Genomic DNA, 14,857 nt, shown 5'->3' with positions numbered 1-14,857 from the left:
CGACTTTGAGGGAGGCTGAAGAGAACATCATATGATGAAGCCACTCCTTACCCTTTGAGCCTTAACATCCACAAATGTTGCAGGGGGTGGGAACTGATGTGATTTATATAATCAGATATCACACTTGGCATGACTAGGGGAAAAAACTTCTCCAGCTGGCTGTGGGCTTTGGAAAAGATGCATCATAATTTATCACAAGAGAGATTTGTGTAATTTTCCTGCAGATCAAAACATTTCCCTCTTCCCGCGTGTCTTCCTTTGAGTGACAAGCAGTGAAAAGGCTCTTAACCAGCACATTCTGCACAAAAGGCAAATGATCACTTTTGAAAGCTTAATGCTTATTGCTTAACTATTATTTCTCTATCCTGGGTGGTCTGGCATCATCTAAATAGCCTGTGACATATCTCTCAGGTTGAATACTTGAAAGGGAGAAGGAAATTATATATTTGTGTTTTCTCTATACTATGTTATTTTGAATGCAAAACTAAGAATAAAAAAGGGAATATTAAACCAATTTCCTCTGAAGTGGAAGCAACTTATCTTGTTGGAGTGTTTCTTCATTGTTTTTTATCTCTGCTATTTTTGAACTGTTTTGCAAATAAACCAGTTGCTCTGTGTTACAAGAACACTGTGTTCCCCCAGCAGCTACTGGTCTCAGGTTGAAGTGTGGTAGCATCAATTCCCAAACTCCCAGTCTCCTGGGATTGTTTTTAAGCTTTCCACAGTCTCACAAAACAGTATGTCTCATTCGAGTAAGCACTGGGATGATTTTATTGCCCTTTATAGTTGATGTTGGGCAATTTATTGCAATAAATCTGGACCTCTCGTGACATGATGCCAGCTGGAAGTCTGTGTGTGCTCTGATTTATCACTGGTCTTTGTAAAAGCTGACTGATCAGCTGGTGGTTTTGGTGGTACTGTCTTTAATTATCATTGTCAATGGCCTAGGAGCTGTGTGGCTGAAGCATTTCCTTCCTGGGCTGTAGTACTTGGAGTGCAGGTAGCTGAGCTGGGGTATGCAAGAGAGAGAGAGAGCTCCTTTTGGGCTGAAAGTGCTGTTTGATCTGAACTGGAGAACTCTTAGCTTATTTTGGTAACTCTGTTTTTACTTTCTTTTCCCTTTTAGTGTACAATTCAGCTGAGCAACTCTTTCACCTCAATTTCAGAGGACTGTCATTTTCTTTTCAGTTAGACTCCTGGACTGAAACTCCAAAGTACGAGGTCAGCAATCATTCTTAGTTAATATATAGACTTTTTTTGCCTCTATGGTACTTGCAAAATACCACCTACAGCATGTCTTGCCTGCAAGCAAAAGAAACTGGTAATTTGGAAGGAATTTAACTCCTCAGTCATGCTCTTATTCATGCTATGTAATAATTTTAAAGTCAAAAATTTTCTTCCTTCTATCAGAAGACATATGCTTAGAGGTTTTGCTTGCATCATGAACTGGGACTAGCAATTCTGTTGTTGAAAGAAGTCTTCTAAAAATACAAGCGCCGTCTATGCAAATACATAAATATTAAGCAGTTCTCTTATCAGATATTTTTGAATCTCATCGAAGTGATTATGCAACTGAACTGGGATAGACTTCATAAAATACATTCCCATCTTGAGTGTACTTCAGTGTGAGTGCTTTTAGAAAGCCAAATGAATGAGCTTTATTTGTAACGCCTGTTTGCATATTCACCATTTGTTCAGATGAGTTACTGAATAATTGAACCGTGTTCTCTGAAATCTTTGGAAATCACTGTCTAGTGGAAACAAGATCAGGTCTCCTGTCATTTCCATCTACATTAACAAAAATGTACATAGACCTTGGGTCATGTGAGGATGGAAACCCTCTCAGTTGTATTATTTGAGATTACTAGTTAAAAAGAATGTGCTGTATGGTATTAATATAAAAAAAATGTATGAAAAGACAGAACAAAATGGGAGAAATAACCAACATGATGACACATGTTTTTATGTCCCAGGCAAGTGCTTCAGTAGTGTTTTGACATGTGAGAGAACATGGGGTAACCAGGGGAAGTTACTATTTAGCAGGTGAAGGTCAGTTGGGTTTTGGAAGTATTGGAAAGTAAATAGGAGCCTAATAAGCCAAACAACGTCCCAACAAAGATTTGTTACTTTTCATGCAAGGCTTCCCAGGGCATTTATGAATAAAATGTCTGAGCTGCTAAGAAAGTCAGTTGTTACACTGAGGGTTTGAAAAGATCATGGAATCAGAATATCTTAAGTTGGAAGGAAACCGTACAGATTATTGAGTCCACCTCCCTGCTCTTGGTCTCTACCTAAAGCTAGAAGATGTTAAAATAAAGCAGCCACAATCTATTTTAGCCACTGCATATGTGTGTCTTGTATGTGGTTCAGTTAGCTCAGAAAAATAATTGAGGAGAGTTGCAGAATGCTTGGTGTGAATATGCTTTGAGAGGGACGTAGTGTGTTTCTTGCATGGTACAGTTCTTCCTGGCAGCTAGAACAGTGGAGAAGATAATTTTGCATTCTCTAAGTCTTTCATCCTGTTGTTCAGATGAGGTTAGTAAAATGTTGCTTGCACAGAGTGAGAGTAGGTAGAAATAGGCTCTTAGAAAACTGAAGAGTATGAAACAGTCCACAGGGAAGACAACTGTGGAGCCTTTCAGGGAGGAATATTAGGAAAGACTGAAGAGTGGTGTGAAGTTCGAAGACACGGAAATCTTTCCAGTTCAGAGAGGATCGTACAGGAATGCTAAACTGGTTAGCAAAGCAGTGTCAACTCTGCTTATGGAATTGGAAGCACTCTGAGGAAAACTTGTTGTGTTTATATAGCTGGCAATAAGCTGCAGGTGAGAATATGAAAACTTAGTCATGCTGTTTCTGTTAAGAAATGAGGCGTATATGGTCCAGGCACTTCATGACTCTAGAGAGGATTTCTGTTGCTAAGGTATGTTAAAAAATAATCTAAGGTCTTATTTGGGGTGCTTATGTTCTGGGAAAATTCAGGAAGGAGATGGAAATCAGGGCATCTCTAGGTTTTCTAAGTGGTGGAGGTTCCTTTCTAAATACCTGCTGCAATGAAAGTTATTGCTCTGGATTAATTTTTAATTCATTTCTGAGTAAATTTTTGTGTTTACCTTATGTGATGTCCTGTTAAAGTAGACCAGCATTGTAGTTTGCATGTTGTACATTTTGTTTTTATTGACTGCTTGTGACAAAGTTTATTTTCTGTCCAGTGCCAGCAAAGTAATGTTGGCAATCTTAAAGAAGGCTCTGTCATCTTCAGAATTGAAAGAAATAGGCTCTTAGCACACTAGAAGAATGAATTAGACTTCCTTAGCATGCTTTATATTTGATGGGAATGCTCCGGATCCCTATCAAAACACTCTGTGTAAGAAAGTAGTGAGAAGGAGAACAGAAAACCTAACGAATGAGTCTTAGATCATCAGATAATGGCATTTTACAAACTGGCAAAAAAATATTAAAAGCCTGAAATTAATGCAGTAGGAGAGAAAAAAATTGTGCCTTTAAGATATTTCAGGACTTAAATACAGCGTATCAGTACAAAACACTTTTTTATAGTGCTAGCTGACAGTGACCAAATGAAGAAAATGGGAATTCTCAGTATGCACCATGACTAATTGTCAGACTAGTGCCATCTTTTGGTGGATAAATGTAGTGAACACTTCACCCCAGCTTGGGAATCCAGGAGTGGTAAAAAAAAAAAGTCAAGAAACACCAACTAGAAGGAGGTTTTGTTGTTGTTTTTCCCCTTGTCTTTAGCTAGAGACTTACCTGAATTGGTAAGAATAAATACTGGATTTCTGATGTCATTTATAACTTTAGAGCATCTGCCGTGGCATGTAACAAGAATGATTTTGAAATTCCACAGCCTAACTTTGCCCATGGTCTGGCCTCTCTGCAAATTCCACATGGGGCGACTGTGAAACGTATGTACATCTACAATGGAAACAGTCTGCAGGATACCAAGTATGTACAGCTGGGTGTGAGGTTTTATACTTCATTTATTTAGGGTTTTATGAATGCTAAGTATAATCATACACTTTTTTTTCTAGTTCCATTTGGGTCTTTTATGAATTTGATAGTGTGCAGAATGCCTTTAAATAGCAACATCTTTAAGATTTCCATAGATGTCCTCAGACCTTGTAATCAAATGTTGGTTTGATTTATGTTGCTATAAAATCGGCTTGACTTAGCTGTAGTAGGCTAATTCAATTACCTGAAAAATTAATTCATTAAATACAGGAGGAAATCAGAGTTGAATTGTAGAATGGTTTGGGTTGGAAGGGACTTAAAAATCATCTAGCTCTAAGCCCTCTGCCACAGGCAGGGACACCTCCCACTAGAGCAGGTTGCTCAGAGCCCCATCCACACTGGCCCTGAACATCTCCACCGATGGAGCATCCACAGCTTCCCTGGACAACCTGTGCCAGTGTCTCACCACCCTGAGGTGTTCTGGGGAATTCACACAGAGGTATTGTGAAGAAACTAATCTTCATGCCTCAATGTTAATGGAATAGTTGGATTTTAGTATGATTAATGTTTTCTGTGGTATTGTATTCTGGCTTCTTTTAAGTATTACATTACTGTGCAACATCTGATGGTCTGCTTTGTCTAAAAACATTGTTCCTGGGATTCTTTACTCAAGGAAAGACCTTCTGTAAATTCTTCCTTTCAGTTGATAAACACCGAGACTGATAAGGTGGCTGTTTTTGAAGAGACAGCGTGTTTTAACACCAGGAAAAGATTAACACGTCCTTGGATTACTGCTCAGAAGGGAGGGAACCTTGTTTGTGCAGGTTTTGTCTCCTAATTAGAAACAAGTGCACTTGAGAAAAATGTTGGTGTCTGTGCCCATCTGTGACATGATGGGCTTTAGAGAAAGCACTAATTGTTGCAAATGTCACACTGGGTGGGGAGGGGTGTGAGAGCTCAGAGCCTGACTTTGAGCTCAAGACATTCACATAGAGGAGGAATTCACATATGAACAGTGAATTTTACAGAGCACTTACTAATACAGAAAAAAGCAGCCTTTCCATTGAAAAAATCTTACTTGGGGCTGTTGTTACTTTCTCAAATACTGAAGGAAGTCTGAGGTGACATATTCTGACAGGAGTTATTCAAAGGCTAGATACGCTTTCTGTAACTTCTGGAGTCTTTGAAACTTTTCTTTTTTTTTTTTTTTTTTTTTCTCTTAATACTAAAGTTCTGCATTTGGGTGCTGCCTTATTTGTCTTCCTTTTCGCCCAGACCTTCAGATCCTGGTGCTTAATATAACTTTAAACCTTCAGTCCGAGCTCAACGGAGCTTTGTCAGAGCTGATGTGCTCTGTTCCAGTAACTGGTACCAGTTTGTTAATGGGAAATTTGAAGATGATGTGAATCCTATGCAGATTTTTCTACTATTGGTTTCAGGGCTCCCTTGATGCCTCTCAGCTGTTTCCTTGGTAATGTGTATGCTGAGAACGTTGATGTTCTGCGAGATGGAACTGGACCCTCAGGTTTAAGGCTTCGCCTACTCACCGCAGGTATTGGTGGCACTCAGAACATTGAACTAACCACTTTCCCCAGGAAAAGAGGGATAAACTTGTATAAATTAAGCATAGGTTATTTGTGATGCTTTTACAGGCGCTTTCCAAGTGTTCTATATACCTTATTTTGAACTATTGCCAACAAAAGCAAAAAAACCTCAAACAAAACCCCAAGCCCTTTGAAGATGAATCTGGCTGCTGCTGCATTTCCCTGGCCCTGGAGAAGTCACAGAGGACTGCAGTCCTGTCCTCAGGAGTTCCCAGTCCTTAGAGGTTGCAGAAGGGGAATTTGTCTTCAGGTGCATGTATAGAATAAAAATTTTAAAAAAATATTAAAAAAAACACCCACCACATGAGAAATCAAGAAACATGATGTAAATGTGTTTTCTGAGATTCCAGTGAGCTGTATGCTGTTGATATTTTTGTGATTAATTCTTGAAGACTTTTAAAAAGCCTTTTTTTAAAAAAAAAATACATAGTCTCCAGCAGGAGCCTACATCAATGCTGCAGCCTTAGACTGCTCTTTAAGTTCAATTCTGTTTTCATTTGCTACAGGAGACAGTGAAGGTGACGGAGGCTGCTGAGTACCTTCCTGTGTGTGCTTTCAGAGATGTGGGGTGCTTAGAAATCAGGGAAGGAAGCAAAAGGAGCCTTCTTCAGTCACTGTAACTTGAGACAACATTAGTTTTTTTTAAGAAATTCTGAGATGTTTTCAATCACAGGCTCAGTTCTTGACATGTTCTGATTGCTAGCTGTACATATATATGGAGAAAACACTTGGAATACGTTTGCAAAATGCAGAAGCTGAAAAGGAGAAGATTTAAGAGGAAGAGTAAAGAAATCTGAATAAAAATGGAACAGGTGTTTTCAAGTTACTTTGCTTCTCTCTTTACAGAGGAAGATAATGGAGAGCTGCCTAGGCCAGGGAACATATATCCTCGTGCACTAGGGAAGGAGTTAGCTATGACATCATAATAATAGAAAGGATTTTGAGAAATTGGACACTTCTAAGGTAGAGTGTCATGTTTAGTTAGAAATGCAGCTTAAAGGAAATGTCAATGAATAAAATAATGACAATATGCCACTTATGTTCAGACTAAAACTTGCAGAGAGGCAGTATGGATATGTGCTGCTCTTATTTTGCTAAAATCTGTAGGAACTCCTTTGTAGAACTCATGCCCTTGTTTTAGCATGAGTTTTTCTGCAAGTGTATTAATTTGAAGCAACTCTTGCTTAAAAAAAATAAAGGATGTCTGAATTGGATTTTTATTATTTGATTTCCTTGGGTAACCAGCTGCCTAAATAATGCATAGTGAGAAAGCTATGTGTGTATTTAGAGCACATCTTGTAATTTGCAATAACTGCTGGATATGTGTTTTTGTGTTCTCGTAAATGTGAGATGCTGCATTCCTGAAAGCAAAGGGGGTCACAAGCTTGGAAGATCTTTCCATTTCTTAGCATCTGATAATGTATGTCAGCAATTCATCTGTGTAATGGCTGTTCAATAAGATCTGCCTTTCACTTTGTGTAAGAACATACTTTATTGATTTAATAAGCTATGGGAATCTTGAGTGAACAATGAATATTTTCTGATGCAGCTAGTATGAGTGAGGAATTTCACTTTATGGACTTCACTTTTTTAGCTGGAGATGCATCTCTAGCTGCTAAAGTAGAATATTTTTAGGGATAGAAACAATTCCGGATACTTCTAATAATCAACTGATCAAATTGAGATGGTCTAGGAATACAAGTCACATTGAGGTGAATGGCCAGGAAGTGAAGACAGCACTGCTGATGCTGGGGTGAAGATGGGGATCTGTGCAGCACTCAGCACATACAGCACCCGGGCAAGAAATGTTTAAACTTGCCAAATAAATGGTTAAGTTTAGGTTGGCACGGTTGTCTAAAGAATGCAGCCATTTGGTCTGTGATAGATAGAGGAATGCAAGCTGTTGCTGTTGCTCTGCTGATGTATCCTCTGATGGGGAGGGCTGAATTTTGAGTTGTTTTCTGTTGCTTAGGTTGTGGCCCGGGTGTTCTAGCCGATGCCAAGATGCGGGTATTCGAGCGCTGTGTGTACTTCGGCGATTCGTGCCAGGATGTGCTGAGCACCTTGGGCTCTCCCCACAAAGTCTTCTACAAGTCTGAAGATAAGGTGAGGGAATTCATGTGGGGCTTTGTCCCTGTGCAGTGCACTCTTGGTTTAATCACAGAGCTGGTGTTTTGTAGGGCCAGTGACATTAAGTTATCATTTAGCACAAACTATGAATGCTTCATTTGACATATAATAGACTAGGATGAACTGTTGCATAATTTGGTTTAAGAAGTTTTTTTTTAAGCTAAATTGATGCAAATCTGTTCAAATTTGGCTATTACGTTATTCTTTAAACTGGTTTAAAAATTGATAAAGATGGAAGCATTTTTAAATCCAAATGAGCCTTAGCAAGTGGATGCTGCCTATTTTTTAAGTATTCTATGTAAAATAACTTCAGCATATACTTGATCCCTCCCTTATTTTTTTTACCTAACAGCATATGAGTAAACCTTTTCCTTCAGATAACTAAAAAGGAAAAAAGCTGATGTGTTGTTGAGCCTTTCATTGTCCTGTCATTAAGCACAGTATCTTCATGCTTGAACACGGAGGCTTCAAATGAGATTACAGCAATTTGAGTGATGTTATTAATAGCATTCATCGTTGTGAACGTTATTAAATACACCTGAAAAATCTTTCTTGCAGATGAAAATCCACTCGCCCTCGCCCCACAAGCAGGTCCCATCAAAGTGCAATGACTACTTCTTCAATTATTTCACACTTGGAGTGGTGAGTGGGAAGCTGCCATAAACAAATGTGTGTGAAGCTTTGATTTAGTTCCACAGCTATGCTATCAGAAGGCTGGAGGCTGTGGGAAATGAGACTGCAAAATCCTTGATTGCTGTCTTAGGAATCTCTGGATGTGGAAAACACCACTGGCTTTTCTCTACTGCTTGGAAATTGAGTAACATTTTATTATCTCTGCCAGTGGAGGGAGAGCTCTTGGTTTGTGCTTTTGCATTTTGCTAGATTTTCTCCCTCTGCTGTGCCTGATGAACCAATAAAAATCCACCAAATTCACACTCCAGTCTCACAGAACCCAGATAAAGGTGCTGTAACACCAGTTGTGGAAGTTTGCTAAGCTGTGGGATGTAGCTCAACCTTCATGTGCTTCCTTACAGCTATTTTGCTTTTGTCTACATTCCTGTAAATAACATGCAGGAAAAACAAGACCACCTTAGAAAACCTGCCAACATTACCAAATGAAAGTGCAGTTGTGACAGAGTGCTGGAAATGTGTATTTGTTAGTATTTGAAAGACTACTTGTAAATTCAGCTTTTCATAGTCCCGTTTGGTTCTTTCTGATGACATAAATACATGTCACTATATACAGTTACTGTTGTAACTGATCTCAGGTTAGTGTGAGGAAAGCCACCTTCCTCTGTCCAAATTGCTTCATGTCTGTCTGGTTTTATTTCAACAGGATATTCTCTTTGATGCAAACACTCACAAGGTGAAGAAATTTGTCCTGCATACAAATTACCCTGGTCATTACAACTTTAACATGTGAGTGTAAAGAGCTGATCTCTTAAGAGTGTTGTGAAACATCCAGAAAGGAAATCCTTTGTTCCTTTTGTAGAATTCCGGTATTTTTTTTTCGCCAGGTCTCTTTGCTGTATCTGGTAACCTGTGGAGGTTTCAGCCATCGTTGTTATTTCTTCTTTTTAATTTTCTTTTTACTTTTGAATGCCTTTATATTGTCAAGCATGTCTTAAAGCAGTAAATGAGACAACATAGGTCTTGGTCCAGCTGTAATGTGCAAACTCCCTTGCTAGAGGCAAACTTTGTATTAGCAGGAGTGTCCATTTACTTACTGGTAGGTAGGCTGCTGGGGTTTTCCTGACATTATTTCAGTTAGTGATTTAAAAAAAAAAAGGCAAACCAAAATCTGGCATGCTTCTGAACATATTTTTAATACTTCTAAAATGTAAAGTCTTTAGAGGAGGAATAAGAGTTAGAGAATAAGGGATAGGGTGTCTGATTAAAGCAGCTAGTGACAGAGAAATATATAGATTGGTTTCTAAGCTGAGTGTTCCTTCATCCAGTCTGTATCACAGCAGAGTAATTTGTGGTGGAGGACCTTTTGTGTCCTCCAGAAAAATGTGTTAGGACATTCCCAGGCTAATGCCTTTTTTCATGTAAAAAATAGAAATGAGAACTTTTCTTAATCTCTAAGCATTGAGAGTAATTTTAATTTTATTATTCATGTGACTTTTCATTAGACTGGTTGTTAAGAGCCCTGAGTTTGTGCTAGGCAGTTTATCTTGGCTTTTCTGTTTTCTAATAGCTTTACGATTTGCACTTTCTAGTTACCATCGCTGTGAATTCAAGATTCCACTAGTCATTAAACGAGGTGAGTAGTTCATCTGCTGCCCTGGTTTAGGGGGCCCCTGCCACCAAGTGCTCCAAGGGGAGGTATGGCCAGTTTTCACTTGGAATGCAGCCTTTGTTGGCAGGGGATGCAAACAGTGGAAGTTGTTGAGACAGAGGAGAAATTTTGAGGTTAGGTCTCAATTCAAGTGCTAAAGATACTTCAGGACAAGTTAGTCTGTCAGTCTCTGATTTTTACTTACACTACCTTGTTTACTTGGATTGTATAAATATTTAGCTGCAACTAATTTTCTGTAATGCTGTTGCTCTGCTGAAATCTGTTAGCATGTACCTGGAGAATCAAAATCTGTAAGGCAGTCTTAGTCTGAGCTGGTCTCTCCAACCCACTGCTGAGATTTTTAATGCTGAGCTCGCTCTTGAAAGGCTCATTCATGATATTTAATATAAACTGGTTTAGTTTGCAATGAGAACGAAAATCTGGAATATGCTGGCTGTACCAAGTATGTCTGTTGTGTTCACTTGAAAATTTCTAGTCAAAAAAAAAAAAAAAGAAAAATATATGAGTAGTGCTGAGTCTTCAAGACACTAAGATGTGCCCAGCTCTGTGTGTAAGTGATCTCAAAGTGCAGGGAACCTTTGTCTGATAGGAGATCATAGTGATCAAGGTAGACTTCTTCAATGTACCAGTTAACAGATGTACTGGGAAAGTGTTTGTTTTGTCCAGGGAATGCTGGTTGCTGGCTAGGTTTTGTTCGGCCAGGGATGTTTTCTTCATTCTCAGTGGGTTTTCACTGAAAGCACTTTTCTGGGTAAAGTACAATTCTCCTGTAGCTGTCACAGCAGTTCTAGCATGTAGAGGAATAAAAACCTGCAAAAACAATGCCTGTATATACAGGCTTATAGGAGAAGTTTGTTTGTACTTCGGCCAAGAGAAGAAGCATGAAAGTTCTTGCTTTTTAAATTATTTTCCCTTAGGTTATTGTGCATTACATTTAAAGGCATTGATTTCTCATTTTTGTTCACCTCAAGTAGTACCACAAATCTTCTCTGAATGTGTCTGTGGTGTTTTTTTTAATTCACCTTTCTGCTCTCTAGCTTACATTCAGGACAAGTAGCAAGTTGTAAACAGATGTAACAAAATTTATGAAGACTCATCTTCTTCCATCTGGTGGCAATGTCTGATGCAGCTTTATGAACTCCCTTCTATAGTTCAGCTTCAGACAATAAATTGACAGCCAGAGTTCAAGTTGCAGAGCCACTGAACTCTGTTAACATGAAGAGAACGTGTTTATTTAGCAGGTGGAAATACAGAGGAGCTTGCAGTCAAAGACTGTTGGCTATGTTAGACTTGTTTAGTGTCTAGGTGCATCCCCACAGCTTCAGGAAGGTGCCTGCAGGATTCAGAAGCCCCCAGATTATGTATGTATGTGTGAAGCAGGGCTTGAAACCACCAGCAAACAGTTTCTTTTTAAGACTAAGCATAAACACAATGCTGTCTTTACCTGCAGCTTTTTTTATTATTTCATAGGTAAGCTGCAGTTCCCAAGCTCTCTTCTCTGTGTTTGTGAGGGACATTTTAGCTGATTTCAAGCTGCCAGCTCCTGAGTCTTTTAGCCAGCTTCCTTCCCCATGCAGTGGAGTGTTTGGGCTTGATGGGTGGCACACCACGTCACCTCCAGGAGTGGCTGTGCCGGGCATGGTAACTGAGCACAGAGAGATGTGGTTTCTTTTACACTGGCATTCTTCTGTGTAAGATTAGAACTTGGAACTTGCTGTAAATAGGCAGGTTTGTTTAATCACCTGAACTGACATTTAATCAATGCTGACAATTCTGGTTGCTAATAAATGCTGGTAAGTGTGTGCGTGGACTGATTTAATGCTTGTCTGCCTCCTGCTATCTGAACTAACCTCCCAAAAGAAAGGTTTATGTAGGATGCTATTCAAGCATAAAGGCTTTTCTGTTTTTCTTTCATAGATAGTGCTGATTCACAGACAGAAACATGTACAACGTATAGCAAGGTAAGTCTGTGCAGTACCAAATGTTTTCCTGCTTTCCTTACACCATCTAAATGATCTATGTAGAATTTGCAACACGCTTTGAAGAAATAGTAGCAGTTGTATCATGTGGTTTTAGAGTAGAGAAGCTGAAGGGTGAAAGATGATAGATGTTTTGTGGCTTAAACATTTTGTTAAGGGTGAAGGTGTTTGGAATAGTACACTTTATCTAAATTTTATTATTGCTGCTTTTGTATTTTAAGATAGCTGCACCTAGAACAGTAAAATAAGTGATACTGGTGGCTAAGCATTAGCTGGAAGAGAAATTTCTAAATAATTTTCAGAGTTTTTCTACTTAATGCAGCTCTTGAGGACATGTATTTAACCAAGAGGGCCCAGTGCCCTTCAACTGCCTTCTGTAGGCAGCCAGTAATGGGATGGTTCTCAGGCAGCAACGGGCTTTAAAAAGATGTCACTGCCAGTGTGACACCTCCTGGTGACAGTGGACTCCTTGACTTCCCAGAATGGGAAGAGAAAAATTTGAGTTGGCAGCCTGGAAGCTGCAGTTGTTTGCTTTTGGATTTGAATTACTTACACCCTTTGGTGCTTTGACATATTTCAGTCTTGGGGGTGAAACTGCAGCTTCTTAAGTCTGCTTAGAGTGATGCCAACTGATAGACATTTATTAAATAGTGCAGCTTTCCTCTTCTTTTCTAAACTTGTCACTTCAATTGAGAAAAGACTTTTGGGAGAGGGGCAGTGATGCTGTTTTCCCCTCTGCAGAGGCATATAAGAGGATATTTTGCTGATATTTCCCATAGTTGCTTTGTTCCCTGAGGTGTTCCTGAAATGCTATAAGATTTTTCAGCTACACTTTGCCCACAAGACTCATGGAATTTTTTTGTATTAATAATTCTAATTCAAAGTTTTTTTGAGACAAAAAGGAATACACCCTGAGAGAATTTCCTTGTCCTAATAATGTATACTTTCCATTACTGAGTGTGGCTCCAGTCACAAAATAATTCTGTAATTACAGCCTGAGTTGTTGCTTGGAAAATGAGCACATGACAAAAATGTATGAGATTCTTATTGTAGACAAAAAGAATTTTTTTTCCTGTGCCTCCTTTTAACACAAAATCTTTTATGTTTACAGTGGGACAGTATTCAGGATCTTCTGGGGCACCCTGTAGAGAAGCCAGTGGTACTTCACAGGTGAAGATCTCTCTCTGTTTTGCTTGACAGGGGTTGAACGGTAACAGAGGATGAGTTACTGCACTAGTCATGTCTGTGCTGCTTTGCTGCTAAGGTTTTAAGGTTTTTGGCTACTAACAAGACTAGAGAGCTGCTCTCAGAGGAGGCAGACTGACATGTGGAATGAGAACACTTCCAAAATTCCTTGAACTGTAAAATCAAGAAAAGTTAGGCAGCATATAAAGAAACCTGTCCCTTTAGTATAAAAATCTCCACTCTTTATGACACGGTCACATGCATTTCAGCGACGTGACATGGTACAGCACAGTGTGTAGTATAGGTGACAGCAGTCTGTCTGAAGAGGCTTTGCTTTTATGAACAGACATGGTTGTTCTGTGGTTCCTTTAGGCTGGCTAAAGGCAGAATAGTCTTTATATTTGCTGTGTTTCTGCAGGCATTGAGCCGGGTGTTGGATTGAATAGGCATTATCTATTTGCAGAGTTAATCTGTGGTAGGATGTGAAACTGGGATGTATTTTTGGGCCAAGTGTAAGTCTTGGGTACTGTGAAAATACTGCAGCAATTTCAGCTGTACCAAACATGATATATTCATCAGTATGATTTTGAATTTGAAGGGTTGCTTTTAATTTTTTTTCCCCTAAATCATTGTGCCCTTTACTCCTGTTTAATGCCAGTGAGATTGTTAGAGCAGAAGCCATGTAAAATAAAGCTGACGTGAAACAGCGATTATTTAGAGCCCTTCTATTTTTCATCTGTGGTGTAAAGAGTAGTTCAACCAGAATTTGATTTACTGAGCACATCTGAAATGTCTCAAGAGGTGATATCTGAGGAACTCGTCAGTTACAACAGAAGCCAAAAGGCAGATATATCAGAAGTAGCAGGAGGACAAGTGATACATTAATGCTGAAAAATACAGTTTGATCAAATTGGATTATTCTTTCAGCGTCTTACAGGGCAGTGCTTCTCTATTCCTGTGTATCTTTCTTATCAGGGTTCTTCCTATTTAAGTGAAAGAGAATTTTCCTGTAGAGGTCATTAGTAACTTTTTGGTTACTTTCTTACTGAGTATTAAGCAGTGATATCCCCTGGCTCACTCAGAGTCTGGCAGTGGTGTTGCCTGACATAGATTTACTTTCTTTTGATGAAAGCCATGATACAGATGCTGTAATTTACATTGTATTCCCAAGTGGTTATTCTCTCCTAAGAAGTTTCTGATCCTCACACATCCATTTTGGGTTTTTTTCTTTTTCAGGTCGTCATCTCCAAACAACACTAACCCATTTGGGTCAACCTTTTGCTTTGGACTGCAACGAATGATCTTTGAGGTTAGGAGAAAAACTTTTATATTTGTTAGAGCAAGAGGAGAGGAGAAGTTTGCTATTATTGCGACTGGCTTCTTATTTCCACTTCAAGAAAAGCCAGCCCTTGGGAGTGGTTATATTTTTAGAGCTTATTGGCAGAAACGGGCGACTTTCCCACCTCTTCTCTGAGGTTGTACATTTGAGTGTTAAAGCTGGAACTTCAAGTTTGTCAGCTGTGACTCATCCTAGCAGGGGATGGGGACACTTGGCTCTGAGTAGTGATGGAGCATGCTGGGGTTTAGACATCATGGACCAGTTTTAGGGACTAGCCAAGAGCTTGTTGCTTTTTTTAATGGTTGGGGTTTCATTTCCCAGACAGATCAGTTCCATATTTGCTATT

General features: G+C 39.2%; 1 protein-coding gene across 1 annotated transcript in view; it reads left to right on the top strand.

Annotated features, from left to right (window-relative positions):
- Positions 1-14,857, top strand: part of LOC103776629 (chromosome unknown open reading frame, human C16orf70) — a 33,226-nt gene that overhangs the window by 16,235 nt on the left and 2,134 nt on the right. The window contains exons 6-15 of the mRNA XM_008944151.1: positions 1,127-1,221; positions 3,869-3,966; positions 5,412-5,524; positions 7,549-7,682; positions 8,265-8,348; positions 9,043-9,125; positions 9,929-9,972; positions 11,926-11,969; positions 13,099-13,157; positions 14,409-14,481. Coding sequence (XP_008942399.1) covers positions 1,127-1,221; positions 3,869-3,966; positions 5,412-5,524; positions 7,549-7,682; positions 8,265-8,348; positions 9,043-9,125; positions 9,929-9,972; positions 11,926-11,969; positions 13,099-13,157; positions 14,409-14,481 — 827 coding nt within the window. The remainder of the gene's footprint in view (positions 1-1,126; positions 1,222-3,868; positions 3,967-5,411; positions 5,525-7,548; positions 7,683-8,264; positions 8,349-9,042; positions 9,126-9,928; positions 9,973-11,925; positions 11,970-13,098; positions 13,158-14,408; positions 14,482-14,857) is intronic.

The sequence above is a fragment of the Merops nubicus genome, unplaced genomic scaffold, assembly GCF_000691845.1.
Source record: "Merops nubicus isolate BGI_N331 unplaced genomic scaffold, ASM69184v1 scaffold47900, whole genome shotgun sequence".
In the NCBI taxonomy this organism is placed as follows: domain Eukaryota; kingdom Metazoa; phylum Chordata; class Aves; order Coraciiformes; family Meropidae; genus Merops; species Merops nubicus.
The sequence above is the reverse complement of the archived record's forward strand: the minus strand, read 5'-3'. Positions and strand labels throughout refer to the sequence as shown.